Source organism: Rhinichthys klamathensis, unplaced genomic scaffold (genome assembly GCF_029890125.1).
Source record: "Rhinichthys klamathensis goyatoka isolate OS25496 unplaced genomic scaffold, OSU_Roscu_1.1 h1tg000191l_1, whole genome shotgun sequence".
Classification (NCBI taxonomy): Eukaryota; Metazoa; Chordata; class Actinopteri; order Cypriniformes; family Leuciscidae; genus Rhinichthys; species Rhinichthys klamathensis.
In genome coordinates this window covers 3,070,780-3,085,975 of record NW_026606717.1, presented here as the reverse complement: position 1 = coordinate 3,085,975, position 15,196 = coordinate 3,070,780, and the positions used below count along the sequence as shown (strand labels likewise).

The 15,196-nt window shown below is 39.8% G+C and overlaps 1 protein-coding gene across 1 annotated transcript; it reads left to right on the top strand.

Annotated features, from left to right (window-relative positions):
* The first annotated feature begins 5,993 nt into the window (after nt 1-5,993).
* si:dkeyp-72g9.4 (uncharacterized) lies at nt 5,994-12,174 on the top strand. The gene is made up of 2 exons (XM_056262113.1): nt 5,994-6,107; nt 10,173-12,174. The coding sequence occupies exons 1-2, from the start codon at nt 6,032-6,034 to the stop codon at nt 10,988-10,990; spliced, it is 894 nt and encodes a 297-aa protein (XP_056118088.1). The 5' UTR covers nt 5,994-6,031; the 3' UTR covers nt 10,991-12,174.
* The last annotated feature ends 3,022 nt before the right edge of the window (nt 12,175-15,196 follow it).

Here is a 15,196-nt window from a genome sequence, read left to right as displayed (position 1 = left end):
TACAGATATTCCTTTTTAATTGATTATTAAATTATAAAATTAAGGTTAAAAAAGTTTCCATAACAGTTATAAATCTTTTCATCTCACTACTGAAGCTCCCAGTTTGTGAAGTTTCAAATAATGATTACACAGCAAGCACAAACTATGCAAAACCGTCAGCCCTTCCGGCGCACTGGAACAATGAGTCGAGGTGGAGCGGAACGTTCTGAGGCCGGAGGTGGAGACACAGGCTTCTCACGCCCAGGAGGAGATGGCTCCCAGCTGTCCCGAGGTGTATCCATGCCACTGAGAGGAGGCTGGGGTTGTACTGAGGGGCTGATGGGAGACAGTGATGACTGGGTGGCAGGAGTGGCTGAGGACTGAGGAGGAGAATGCAGAACAGAACAAAAAAAGCCGTCATAATGGCAGTCTGAAGAGGTGGTGGGAGGAGGCGGCTGGGCGGGGTTAGCAGGACAAAAGACGATGATACACATTCTGGCATGGTGACAGGACACAGGGAATTCATCCCTCCACACTCATCTAAATTGTCCTTTAAAACCAGCCGGTACTCTCTCAGTAGCGGGAGGGTGGGCGGGGTTAGCTTCCATTCACTTGTACTCCACAAGGACTCCCTTTGCAATGGATGGTGCAGCCGGCTCACAGACCAGGGGCCTCATGTACAAAGACTTGCGTTGAATTCCTACTAAAACATTGCGTACAGACAAAGCTGTAAATGTGCGTACGCACAAAAAAAAGCAGATGTATGAATCTTAACCGTAAACCGAAACCGTACGAAGGATCCCACGCATATTCTCTTTGTACATCCCAATTAACGTAAAATTGAGCGCACATGCACGAGCACAACGCCCCACCCAGTCTCCTCCCCCAATTAAATTAATTTAAATATGGTAATTAGTCCAATTTGGCAAAAGAAACCTACAAGAACATGGCTAAAGCAAGCAAGAAACGAAATTTCACTGAAAATGTCTTCTATGTGAATATATAGTAAAGTGTAATTTATTCCTGTGATCAAAGCTGTATTTTCAGCATCATTACTCCAGTCTTCTGTGTGATCCTTCAGAAATCATTGTAATATAATGATTTGATGATCAAGAAACATTTATGATTATTATCAGTGTTGAAAACAGCTGTGCTTCTGCTTCATATTTTCGTGGAAACCATGATATAGTATTTTCAGGATTCTTTAATTAATAAAAACTTAAATCAAACAGATGTCGAAATCTTATAATCTTTTGTAACATTATAAATGCATTTACTGTCACTTTTACTTGTCACTTCAATGTGTCCTTGCTGAATAAAAATATTACTTTCTTTTTTATCTTTACTGACCGAATTAATGAAGTTTATTTTTTTTTAGTTAAGCCAACGCTGCCATTGCTAGACGGGTTGTATCAATTTGGACATGCTTTATATATGTTCTTACTTAATTGCATAATATAATATTTTAATAAAACTCGTGTGACAATAATATGTCAAATAATTTATCAATTACAAATTATAAGCAATATCTGACAGCTGGTGGTGCGATAGAACAATTCGTAGTGTAATGTTTTCCACTTCACTTTATTGCCTCTATGAGTCGCCAACGGACAAAAATCACGACAAATATACGTACGCCAGACATTGGAGGAACGCACATTCTTACGTTAATTTCACTGTTAGTACATCTGGCCATGAACGTGAAAGCTGACGTACGCCGTGTTTTTGTGCGTACGCAGTGTTGATACATGAGGCCCCTGGTCATACTCTAATGGCTCCAGCTCGGGGGTGATGTTCTGCTCAGTCGCTCCCGTTGGTGCTAGCTGAAACATTGCGGCAGAGACGGATTCGCCTGCGATGGGTTCATGCTGCAGCTCCTCGCAGTCAGATCAGATGGTATCTGGCTGGGCACTGGATTGGGAAAGGGACTGGCATCATCTTCAGCTGTTCCAATGGTCAGCGTTGATCCACAGAATGTCAGGACCCACTCCACATAGTTAGCGAAGATCCCCAGAGGGCCCTCTCCAGACAACTGCTCCTTGGTGTTTGTGTTTAGGCCAGTACTGTAGGCCATGGACTGGAGTTGAAAATTAGCAATAGCTATAAACTCTTTTTGCATAGCATCAGTTACAGACTTGTTTTGTGCTATGTTTAATTGCAATGTCCATGTCAAATAAATGAATAATAAATAATAATAATACACAGAAAAGATTAGAGACAGTCATCTGGGAAGTTTGATAGATGTGCGAGATGATTGTCCATGGTGAAAAAAAGGCCCAAAAAAACACGAGATGAAAAGAACATTCAATATGCAATGCGTAGTGTAAATCACTTCTGGGTCGGGTCCTCTATCTATCACAACGCTGTGTTGTGAACGCACACGAAGAGAAACAGGCCGTCTTTAATAAATCCAGGTATATCCACAAACAAAACAGCAATCCAACACAATTTAACCATAGATGAGACCCAACAGCAATGAACAGAAATAAAGGAATTTAAGTACACCGGCAAACAAGACTAACGAGACACACCTGAACTAAATGATGAATCAAATTAACAACCATGACAAAAAACTCAACTCAGGAAAACTGTGCAAACTGAAAAACAAAGACCAAATGGTGTGTGACTGTTGCTGCGTCTCAATTCGCCTACTTATACTACGCCCTAAAAGTATGTACTCTTTTTGTGAAGAAAAAGTAGATACTTTTGAGTGTGTAGCAAAAGAGTACACAAGCTTTGGGACATATCACGTCATACAATTGCGTCTTCAACGGTTGCTCTCTGTCGCATCCTGTCACCGTAAACTCGCCTGTCAATCATCTTGTCACAGTTAAAATCCTCCACATTTAATTTCATTTTATTTCCTACCATATCAGAGAGAAATGCTGTAGCACATTGATCTGCAGTCGCAGGTCTTTCATGCAGAGAACTCTCCTCAAATTAGTTAATGGCCAAACGGATCTTAATAAAAGATGAAATATAACACGGATAACATTAAATTAATGTTTTTTTTATCAGGTTAAACTTTGATTAGTAACTCAAACCCTTATCTAAACCTCTCACAGTCGGTCGCGCATATCCGCCATGTTTTGTAGTTTTCTGAACACTTTTAACTTGTGTTTGTAGTTCTGAACTGAATCCTCTTCCAAAGCGCAATGGGTTGTGGTGGGCAATATTAGCCGTAGTGTGCACAGCAAGCCATAGTGTGCACAGATCAACACTTCGAAAATACTCTTTTCAACATACTATGCTTTAGGACACACTTATTTTAATCTCACATACTGTTTAGGATGGATAGTATGGACATTGAGACGCAGGGTGTGACAGCAATGTTCAGAGAGAGAAAGAAAAAAAGAATTGTCCATTTTGATTTCATGGTGACTGTGCTTGGTCTCCTGGAGCAGATGGAGCAGTCATACATGATTCAGTTCTGTGCTGGAAATGAAAGAAACGTGTGAATCTCTTCATTGCTGAGAGTCACTGCCAGTACAAGATGGCTATGAGAATATATCAGCTCGGTGTGACTGTAGTTCACTGAGGACAACGCAGTTCAGTTTGTAGCATGATCCGCATGTGTTGCCATGGTTTTCTGTCTTTCAGCACTTATTGCCCGTCCTTATTATAAAGCTCCATAGTTCTTATGTATTCCCTCTTGTCACTCATTTTGTTCTTCCTTCATCAGACTCAGGTCGACCTACTTAGCACAGAAGACTCTGTCAAATAGTCTTTCTGAATATTATTATTTTTATCTTATTCTTGTTTTAATAATACTTATACTTATTACCTTTTCCTAATCCTCATTCTCTCATCTTCCTCTTAATAATTTTTATCTTTCATTCCATATCCCCCAAAACCGCATTTGGAAGTACTCGTACATGAACACTTGGACAAATGGTCACAGGCACGAAGACGCAGTTTTATTTAATTGAGCTGAGCACTCACTAAAAAAAAAAAAAAACTCACAGGCCATTATTTCAAAGAGCTATAATTAATTTTTAGCTTAAATTAATCCATCAATTTGCTCCAGTTTGACCAGTTTAGGCTGTGAGCAGTTGCTGACATGATAGGTGTGCATTATTGCATTGATCATCCAATTACAGTGAAGTGGAAGCATTGCCTCCACTCATTTGAGTTTTTATCTATATTTAATTTTGCCATTTGCCACAAATTTATTCATTGGTGTCGCTGTTGGACAGAGGTACTTTGAAAAAAATAATTGGAAAACTCTTTCATCTAAAATTCTAAATATTTTTGCATTTTTACTGCTGAATTTCCAGATTTTCCTCAAATTTCCAGAACCATTGATTTTCACTGCATTTTGATGTCTTAAATTTCTATTCACCGTTTTTATTGCAAAAGCAGCCGGTTAGAACATTACATATTAATGATAAAAGCAGTGTTGGAAAAAGTTACTTTCAAAAGTAATGCATTACAATATTGTGTTACTCCCTAAAAAAGTAACTAATTACCTTACTCAGTTACTTTTAATGTGTTGCTTTAGCAAATGTGATGCTTATCTAAAGTTATTTTTGCTTATTGGTTTGGTTGAACTGGATTATCGAATGTCAGCAGCAAACACAATAGTTAAAGTGGATTAAATATAAAGTAGATCTGTATTTAATTATTGCAGGTTTGCATAATATTCTATTTGTTTGCATTTCACAATTTTTCTTCATTTTGATGAATACTGAATCTGTTTTTGTGCAAGTGAGATGAGTAAATGCATGCTCACATTAGTCTAGAACGTTACGCTGCTTCAGAAGTCTGTCTGAATTCAGTTTTGTGAGGTATACCTTTGTGTCTAAATACTGCCAATACGTCATTGCCTGATAAGGCAGCCTAAGTTTTTGGACACAGCCCTTATTTATCTGGTTCAGTAGTGTTTGTTCAGGGTTGCAGCTGAATTGTGAAGGTATAGGTAGATCTCCAGGAACAGTATTAAACACCCCTGATGTACACTTTGTGTTGGTTTTTAGGTGTCAACCTTTGGGGATCCAATACAGTTCCATTATAGACAATTATTTATTACCATTGTTTTTCTTGAAATCTCTATTTGTGTTTATCTGAAGAAAGAGACATCTGGGACATCATGAGGGTGAGTAATTTTTTGGGTGGAGACATTGCATTTGTTCTTAGAGATCTATGTTCAAGTCTTTGATAATGAATTAAATGATTAAATAAAATTAAAAGGACATTTTCAATAAAGTACGTATGGTGCACCTGGCCCAGTGCTTCCTTTGGCCAGTCCATCCCTGAGTCAGGGTTACTAAATTAAAATATTTTACTTTATTTTAAACTTTATTTACTTTAAACTTACTTTATTTCAGCTAGTTGCCAAGACATTATTTATTTATTACATTATTAACTTGATTTACTAAAATAAAATAAGTGAAATAAAATATATAAAAACTATAGACAGATAGTCAGACTCAGCACAACACATTTACTAAAGCTAAAATGAAAATGGAAAATATAAAAATAAAACGTATTTAAAATATGAATAAAAAACTATAATATAATATCTGTCAAGTTCATAGTTTTGTTTAGTGTGTTTTGATTCAGTTCTGTTTCCCTATCATTATTTGATCTGATTTCCTAGTTTGTCACCTAGGTTACCCCTTTATTAATCATTCTGTTCAGCTGGTCTTGATTAGTTCCCTTTGTTTGCTCCTTGTATTTAAAACCTGTTTCATTCTGTTCCTTATCTGGTATTGTTTATGTTAAAGTCTAGTTGCCCTTTCTGCAGTCATTCGGAGTCGTGCATGTTATACACGCTTGATCTTAAAATTCAATCAGAGCAGGCTGAAAATCTTCTCATTTGACCTCTGACCAGAAGTGAGATAAATGGAATGGCCTTATATTGAACTTAACAGGGTTGGTCTGTAAACATGCTTATTTCCAAACTTCTCCACCTTCAAAACAACCACCTCCCTCTCAACATGTCCCTCCCTTCCACTCCCTCTCTCTTTTCCTCACACCCTTCCTTATCAGACAAACAGACTGAACATGATGTTTGTGGCTTAAACAGGGCAGTCTACCTTTTGTGAAGCTTATGTTGACGATATCATCTGATACAACAGTTCATCCAACAAACGTGGAATATACGGGACAGCTATCTACCATCACAGGTAACAGACTTTGCACTACAAAAACATGTTTATTTACAAAAATCTGTCACTGGGGCAGTACCCTTTCAAAAGGTAGCCTACACCTTTGTACTTAAAGAGTGCATATTAGTATCTCAAAGGTATATTAGTACCAAATGTATATACCTAAACGGTACATAGAAATTTTTTATAGGGTGCCGTCCCAGTGATAGCTTATACCTTTTTTTCTGAGAGTGTATGTCAGTTTGGCTTGAGAAGGACTACTATATACAAAAGATTACTCTGTATATTTTCTTGAGTTTTCAATTACATGTATACAGTACCTACCTATACAGTTGTGCTGTTTGTTAGATTGACGCTCACAAGTTTACTGCCCTTCCACTGTTTGACAGCAATGTGAACATGATGAAAGGTCATTGAGGGCTCAATATACCTGCAGACGGAGCTATATATAGCTGTATAAACACTCTCTTCACTCAAGATAAGAGCACCACTCATCAAACCAAGGTCAAAAATAGAGGCATATCTCTAAAATTACTTAAAAATTGACTTGCTTATTTCCTCCTTGTAAAAAAGCAACCATGAGAGAGCAATGCACGATATTGGAAAATTCAATTATGACTGTTGACTTGGTATCAGGAATGGACCAGTGTGGTCACGCTTTATATTAGGTGGGCTTAAATACAAAGTTCTGTCATGAAACACTAGATGGCGCATGCTGATGGGTCCTTAACTCAGTTTGTTAACGATCGCATCGTTATCTACATAGCACAGCTGATTGGTTGCTGTGGCATCAGCAGCCAATGAGCTGCGGCTCAACCTAAGCCCAAAGCGCTTCCAGAAACCCTCCTCCTTCCCCAGCTCCACCTTTATAGATCTGCTACAGGGGGTTATTTCATGTATGTTATATGTGCAGCAGCGTAGCAGATCTATTCCGCCAAGACCAAATACGTTAACATTGCCATATCCATTAAAATAACAATCTCTCAGAGAGTTGTCATGACAGAACTACTATTAACCATGTTAGTGCATTAATTACATCTGAACTACTTGCATTTAATTAACATTTGTAGTTACACTGTTAACTTTACCCCTAACCATAACACAACCATTAACCTAAAACCTAACTCTAACACTTATAATCCTAACCCTAACACTGCCTTCACTCCTAAACCTGTAAATATAAATGTGGAAATTTTCCAGAACAACATGTAGTTAACTTACACAGTGAATCCATAGTCTTGTATTTAATGTTAGTTCATAATGTAAAGTGTGACCAACTGAGTCTCCCACAGAATTCGTGTATTTTTAATACTGATATGCATCATGTCCCTTTTTAACTTTAGGGTTCTTTTAATCCAATGTGTCAATCACAATCTGTTTATTATCCATCATTTAGGGGTATGATTTAGGAGGTTCTTTTTCTCTTTTTTTTTTTTCTCAGACTATTTTTCCATACTGTCATACTACAAACTTCTTCCCCTCTCCTGTTTCTTTCTCCCCACCACACCGGTAAAATTCGTTTTGCAAATGATTCTTCGCAGCCACAGGGACGGGAACGAAGGTGCTATTTTTAGCACTGACCAAGGGAGGAGAGAGAGTGAGGCGCACGGGAGAGGGCGAGCAAGCAAACAGAGAAAGAGGGAGGGAGAGACGGGAGAAAATCATTATTTTTGTGTGTAGCAGCAGTTGGAGGCTCTGAGCTAAGGCAGGGAAGAGGAGACGAAACGAGAGGAGTGGAGGAAGAATAACAGATCCACAGCAAAACCAGGCAGCCGGAGAGACCCATCTCAGGTGGGACGCCACTCGCACCACTGGCCTTAATACAAACCAGGGAAGGGTATGGTTACATTATACTTGAGGTTTTCACGTATAACACAATCCGACAATTCCAAATTTATTTTAGGATTAGGGCCAGAGATACTTTAAATTGTGTCTATTGTTGTCAGAAACAGCGACCCGTGCCAGATGTCCGTCGTAATGAGGTGTGTAAGACAGATCTGCTTTGATCTTGAAGTATGTTGCAGTTCTTTTTTCCTTCATAGATTGTTGTAGGAGCATTTGAGACCTGGGAAAATCCAAGCATGTTTAGGCAACTGAAATTATTTGAAAATAGGGATGGGTGGGAATTGGTGCTGGGTTGTTTACATTGGTCCGCCACAATAAAGAGGGGTGTTCAGATGATTTGGGCATGGGGCGGCAGGGGGTGGTGTAGGAGCTGCTTCACGGTGTGTATGTATGTGCTCTCCGATTGCTGTGAAATCTGAGCACAGCCTGGGAAGTGATGGGAAGAGGCGTTGTCATGGAGACTGGGCTTGCACATATTCCTGTAACCAATCCCTCCTATTATATACATTGATTAGCTGGCATTTACTGTACAGAGCATCATTAAGGAAGGATTGAGCAGGTAATAAAAACTTATGAAATGATGCTGTTATTAATTATGAATACAGAAATAATGTGGGTCAAAGCCAATAAGAGATGCATTAGAGGTCTGTGAGTGAGAGTATGTGTGTATGCTGGTAATTTGATATCTGTAAGAATGATGTTTAACTAACATAAAAAAAATATGAATAAATACTGCATGTATTGCTTATTATTAGTCAATGTCTTAACTAATGTTTACTAAAGGAACCTTATTTTAAACCAAATGATATGGCTGCGAATTGCGAATATATGTTGTTATGGTTCCCTAGAGAAAGTTGTATTCGGAGGTTTTTCTTTCCTAGATCAGGAATTCTCTTGAATAGACTTTGTCTCAAATTGTCTCAAATGCCTTAAGAGAACCAGAAATAGTACGAGGATACTAATAATGTGGATATCATAGACCAGATCATTTGAATTTGAGGAATATTTCAACAGTGATTCCTGTCTTGAGCATATCATGCAAATGGGTTTATAGTAAATTATATTTTTTAATAACAATTTTGTATATAAAATGATATAATACTTATAAAACATATTAATATTTTTTCAAATATATTTTTATAAACATTTCCGTCTCATTTCTGTTTGTCAGCAGATGTATATCAGTAACGGTGGTGTATTTGGTTGCAGTATATTTTGTGATTTCGCTGGAACAGTTAGATATGAGGAATGGCATGATGTGTGGGGGCAGCGCTCCGTGTCGAACATTCCCACCCTATGCTGCCTCCACAGCTGATTTAAAAGAAGAATAATACTTCATGTAACAAACCTTAATGTTTTTAACCAAGAGATTTAGATGTCACATATATTGTTAAGCGAATTTCACAGACAAAATAGTCATTTCAATAGGAATCGGTGTGATCTGAGAGCAGATTTTGCAACCGGTTCAAGCTTGTCATGCAGATTTGTCACGTTGACCAACAGAAAGCTGCTTGGTTTGACTTCTGTGTGAACTGTGCATCATACATCACTACACTATTGACGAAAGACTGTTTTTGCCCAAATTTGACCACACCTTGAAGTGCGAAGTCTCCATTTGCTCTCCATTTTAATCTCATTGCTTATGTCGAAACAACTGAGATATTAAAGTAATCTGTAACACTTTACAATGAGTAGTTAATGTTAACTACATTAGTTAACATGAACTAACAATAACAAAATTACAAAAACATTTATTAATCTTAGTTTGTTAATTTTAACATTTATCTGATATTATTTAATGGCCCTGCGCTAACAATGAACAGTTGAATTTGATTAATTAATAAATACTGTAGCAAATGTCTTGCTTTGTTAGTTAATGTTAGGGAAAGCAAGTTCTCTAATGGGACCACATCGTAAGGTGTTATCATGATATTCTATGTATTTTTAGTTTTTTCGGTCACACTTTAGATTAGGGTCCAACTATGACTTTTGCCTCAGTAAACTCCTAATTACTGCTTATTAATAGTTAGTAAGGTAGTTAAGTTTGGGTTTTGGGAAGGATTATGGTTGTGCAGAATAAGGCATTAATATGTGCTTTATAAGTAAACGGCTAATAGCAATATGCATGCTAATAATCTAGTTAATAGTGAGAATTGGACCCTAAACTAACGAGTTACCCATTTTTTTTCCCTATCATGTACATATCTATTTAATTAAGCACTATTTCCGCTTTTACAGTCATGCGTCCCAGGTCCAGATTACTGGCTAAACGGGGCCTCCCCACCATCAGGGAGGGCTATGAGGAGCTGGTACAGGACCTGAACCAGACCAACAGTCAGCACACCACCACACAGGACTACTTCCTCTCCATCTGCCATCTGGCCCGGCCTACCTTCCCTCTGCATGAGCCCGACTGTGACATCCTCTCCATCGGCCCTTTGGATTCCCCAAAGCCCTGCCTACGACTGCAACGCCTGCGCCAGCATCTGCAGTCTCCACTGCCCCACACCTCCACGAGCAACGACCAGACAGTTGAACAAGTTAATAAAGAGAAAGAGACCACCAGATCTGCTCCATCAGAACCACTGCAGGCCCAAGCCACCCCAGAGGAGGACAACGGATGCAGAGATGACGTCCCAAGCCCTGCAGATCCGCTGGAGTACCTCTACAGCCACAGAGGTGCGATAGCGCTCCCCACCAGAAGGGGGAGCATTCCTCCGCGTCGGCCACGCAGCGACACCTACCCGTGCTGTTCCTCGCCAGTTGACGCCCCGCGCAAGAGCAGCTGCCCAGAGATTTGCCTGGCCGAGACAGTCACTGCAGCGACGGTCCTGCAGCGGTCACCTCTCAGCAGGAAGAAGCTGGACGACGGGGGCCTGGCTGCGTGCAGCGGCATTCCCAACAAGCTCGACAGCGCCCCTGCTGGCTGGAGGGGAAAGAGCAGTCGCTGCATGGACAAACAGACCATAGTGTCCCACTGGATCGCAGAATGCCGCAGCGCGTGGAAGGAAGCCCGCATTCGCGCTTGCATGCTGCCTGCCATCGCCGAGAAGTAATCTGCTTTTGCTAAAATCTCTTTCCGGTGAGGCTAAACATCACGTAGAGTAACGTGGATTATTTTGGAATTATGACTTTGCACTTCAGGTTTATATGCATATACATTTTTGGTGTATTTTTAAAACCGTAATCCTATAGATGGTGCCATGTCGATACCACACCATAGTGTAGAGTTACCATGAATGTCAATGATAAGACTGAGTCAGTCCAGTAATGTCCAGTCGTGATCAATAAACGCATTGATTTTTGGATGCCTTTAACATTGTTTAGTGAGATTTTTGCAGGTCTAATATACAATTGCAATTGCAGTTCTAATATACGCAACACTAGTGGTACAGAAATGCATAATATTCACAGATAAGAATCTCACTTTTTTGAGCACCCGGGTTTTAGCAAATTCGCATATTAGGCAGCTACTGTGATGCAGAATGAATATGCCAAGCTTCCTTGAAATATTATTGAACATTTGATGGCATTTCAAAGATTTTTGGGAAACAGGTTCAGCAAAAGATCTGACTTGGATTAGGGTACCTTTCTCTATAATAAATAAATATTATGTCCAACTCTAATTTCTATATAGTCTCAAACCCTTCTTAGTTCACTTTAATATATTGGTATTTACACAACAAGCTATGATAATTCCATCTTCTGACAACAAAGGACAAATGACATGAGATCGTGTTGAAAACAGCCATTATGTTTGTTTTCAGGCCCTTGTTTTGCAGTTTAAAAATGGAACATGGTGTGACAGCTGTAGAGTGAACTGAGTAGTCTGGTAAGAGGATAAATGATTAAATGTCCTGGTTAGGAATCACCTTTGTTCAACAACAGAAAATAAAATGTAAAATCTGACCTACATAATTTTGATATTCACATGTACAGTATGGCAAAAGGCCAATGTAGAACTGCACTGTTATCCTGTAAGACTGTTTGTACACACCCAGAAAAACTGGTTTTCTCTGCATTGATTTGGTGTTTCAGTATTTTGAGATTGTCTTACTGTTAAAGAGTAATTGGTACGGTTGCATGTGAATTTGTAAATTATTTTGTATTCATGCATAATACATTTCTTTGAATTATTATTATGGATGTAATGATTTGAAAGAAGAAAATCTGTAGTACATTTTCAGCAACCTTGTACTTTCCCCCCCACTTTTTTAAAATTAATAAAATGTCTGTTTTATGTATGGATTTTGTTGTGTGTGGGGTGTCTTGGGGGGATTTCTGTTCCATCAACTAGATTAAAAAGTTAGTCAGTGAGTCTTCTGAGACAATTTGTAGTCTATTCCATTAGTTATAATATTGATCAGACAAAACGACTTATTATATCAATAGATTTAAATCAATTTTATTGATCAACAAAAAGGCTAATGAGCATTATGGCTTAGCAACCAAACAGCAATACCATAATGTGACTACACATTACTATTGTGTTTAATACTAAGTATTTTTATTAGTATTTTTATGTAACTTATTGTAAATTGCTAAAACATAGCAGTGAGCTGCTTCTTTAAAGTAAAGAGATTGTCCTTATTGGAGCAATACATTTTTTTAAAAGCTAATTTAAATACAACACCTGTTGTGTAAGTGCGGCTGTCAGCTTTGGTTGCAATAATAAAAACAGATCTAAATGCAGCTGTTTTTATTTTATAAACCAGAAACTCCAAACAAAACACTCAAGATACTTACTGGAACAGAACAACTGGTAAATCAGATGAAAACAGACATTGAACGAAAGAGCAGTTCTTAAATAGCCAGGCAAACTAATCAATGAAATGAACAACGGGTGCACATGATGATCAAATCAAAGAAAATCCATAGAAAGAAATACAAACTCAGTAAACAACTAGAAAACATGCTTAACCAATACAAAACAATCACAGGCAAGATAACACTTGACAAAACAAACGAGAACTCAGGACTGGATAGGACCTCTAAGAGGAGGGAGGAGACAAAGGTGGACAGAACCCTCAGAAGGACGACCAGGGCTGAGTTCCAGTCCAAAGTTGTCATGCCCTTCACTCGCTAACTTCCCTCTGTCTTGTTCACTCGGATGTACGTCATTGCTTACGTTGCAGGAGTGCCCACTACTGGCGGAAACTGCAATTGGCTGAATTGGAACGTCCTAAGCCCTTGATCACTTGGAATCAGCCATGGAGTTGATTTATTATTTAAATTTTGTTTTCCTTTAAGAATTTGTTTAATGCAGCATCCAAATGTATATAGGTGTGTTTGGGTTGTTTTAAATTAAAAATATATATAATTAATATATCAGAGTTGTTTGTGGTGGTGGTGATTAGACAAGATCTGCGGTGACGTCACAATTGTGTTGCATTGTGGTATATGGAGCTGCCTGAAGTGTACATATGAAGTAGGCTCGCTCCCTCTGTCAAAATCGAGGGAACAAGTGTCTGTCCATATAAACTTCCCTCGTCCACTTCACGAAGTAGAACGCACTTCAAAATGTCGGGAGGGATTCCCCCGAGGGGAAGTGCTTAGGGAAGTTCGCAAGTGCGTGTCTAAAAGTGGACTGGAACGCAGCCCTGGACACAGGGTTGAGGGAGGGAGGAGCCATGGTGGAGACTTGGCAGGCGAAACCAGGGGAAAGACTGACTGAGACGGAGCTGGCGACCACAGAAGACTCTGAAGACCAAGGCGGAGACACTGGGACGAGCAGCTGAGGCGAAGCCAGGTTGCTGGAGGACTGAGACGGAGCCGGTGCGCCCGAGGACTGAGGTGGTGCCGGAGGGAAGGCGGAGCCAAAGCGGTGGAGAGACGAGTCACAGACAAAGTCCCGTAAGTCCATGGTGACGGCAGAGTGATGACTGACCAAGGCGGAGCCGGATGGACGAGGAGCTGGCAAACTATCAGCCCAAGGCGGATTCACAATGTACTGAACAGGGAGCGTAGGCGGAGACGAAGGGCTTATGTGAGGCAGTGAAGAGAGGGCTGAAGGACTGGGCAGTGTGGGCAGGGGGTTATAAAATGGCCTTCCTGGCCGATACTGGACACACAAACAATCTAAAAATGGCAAAAAACAAATACAAACCCAGGAAACAGAATTAGAGCACGAGCAAAACCAATACAAAATGAACACAGGCAAGATAACGCATGACAAAACAAGCCAGAACTGCCAGAGAACTGAGGCGGAGCTGGTGTGCCCGAAGACTGAGGTGGAGCCAAAGGGGTGGAGGGACGAGTCACAGACGGAGGCCCGTAAGTCCATGGTGACGGCAGAGTGACGACAGACCAACGCGGAGCTGGAGGGACGAAGAAGCCCGGTGGAGCCGCAGGGGGCGACGAGCCAAGGTGGAGCTGACTAGTTAACAGGCCAAGGTGGAGTGACGAGCTTGGAGGGTCTGGGCGGAGCAATAGGTTTGAAACTCCAGGGCTGAGCTGGCAAACTATCAGCCAGCTCAAACAATCTAAAGATGGCCAAAAACAAATACAAACCCAGGAAACAGAATTAGAACACGAGCAAAACCAATACAAAAGGAACACAGGCAAGCTAACGCATGACAAAACAAACCAGAATTCAGGAATTCATTACAGCTGCACAGATTCAATAAACCAACAAATAAACCATCCACACAATATCAATCAATGATAAAATTCAAGAATAATAGTGCATTTTAAAAACTGATTTAAAACTAGACGAAGGAACATACCTGATGTGTAAAAGGGGACTTGGGGCTGTAACCGCAAAAGCTTTATCTCCCTTATATTTATATTTAGAATGGGGGACAACTAACATAAGATGAGCCCAGCCTAGCCCAAACAAAGCCTTGTACAAACAACAGAATCTTAAAAAAAAAATACATAACTTCACTTGGGCAAGAACTGGGGTAATGTACTCCCTCTTTTGTGTCCCTGCTAGGACTCTAGCAACAGCATTTTGCACCAACTGTAACTAGCCAAGAGACAATTTAGGTAGACCGACAAAAAGTGTTGCAGTAGTCAAGCCTTGATGTAATAAATAGCACCTCACAGCGTTCACTCCATTATTACAAAACAACAAGTACACATCATACATGACAGAGTGAATCACTATTTCCAAGTCTTTTCCTGGATAAGAAAGTGATAGCCCTAAGATGGAAAAAGCTCCCCCTAAGCACTACACTGATTTGCTTATTAAAATAATAGAGCTTATTCAGAGCAGCGCCATGAAAAGGAGGCTGTGAGGGAAAGACTTATCGTGTTGGCAT

What these genes read in the sequence shown, in the direction of transcription:
- si:dkeyp-72g9.4 (XM_056262113.1), top strand. Translation starts at nt 6,032, where the DNA reads ATGTTGACGATATCATCTGATACAACAGTTCATCCAACAAACGTGGAA. An exon ending in ACAGCTATCTACCATCACAG is followed by an intron (nt 6,108 to 10,172) that starts GTAACAGACTTT and finishes CCGCTTTTACAG; the next exon opens with TCATGCGTCCCAGGTCCAGA.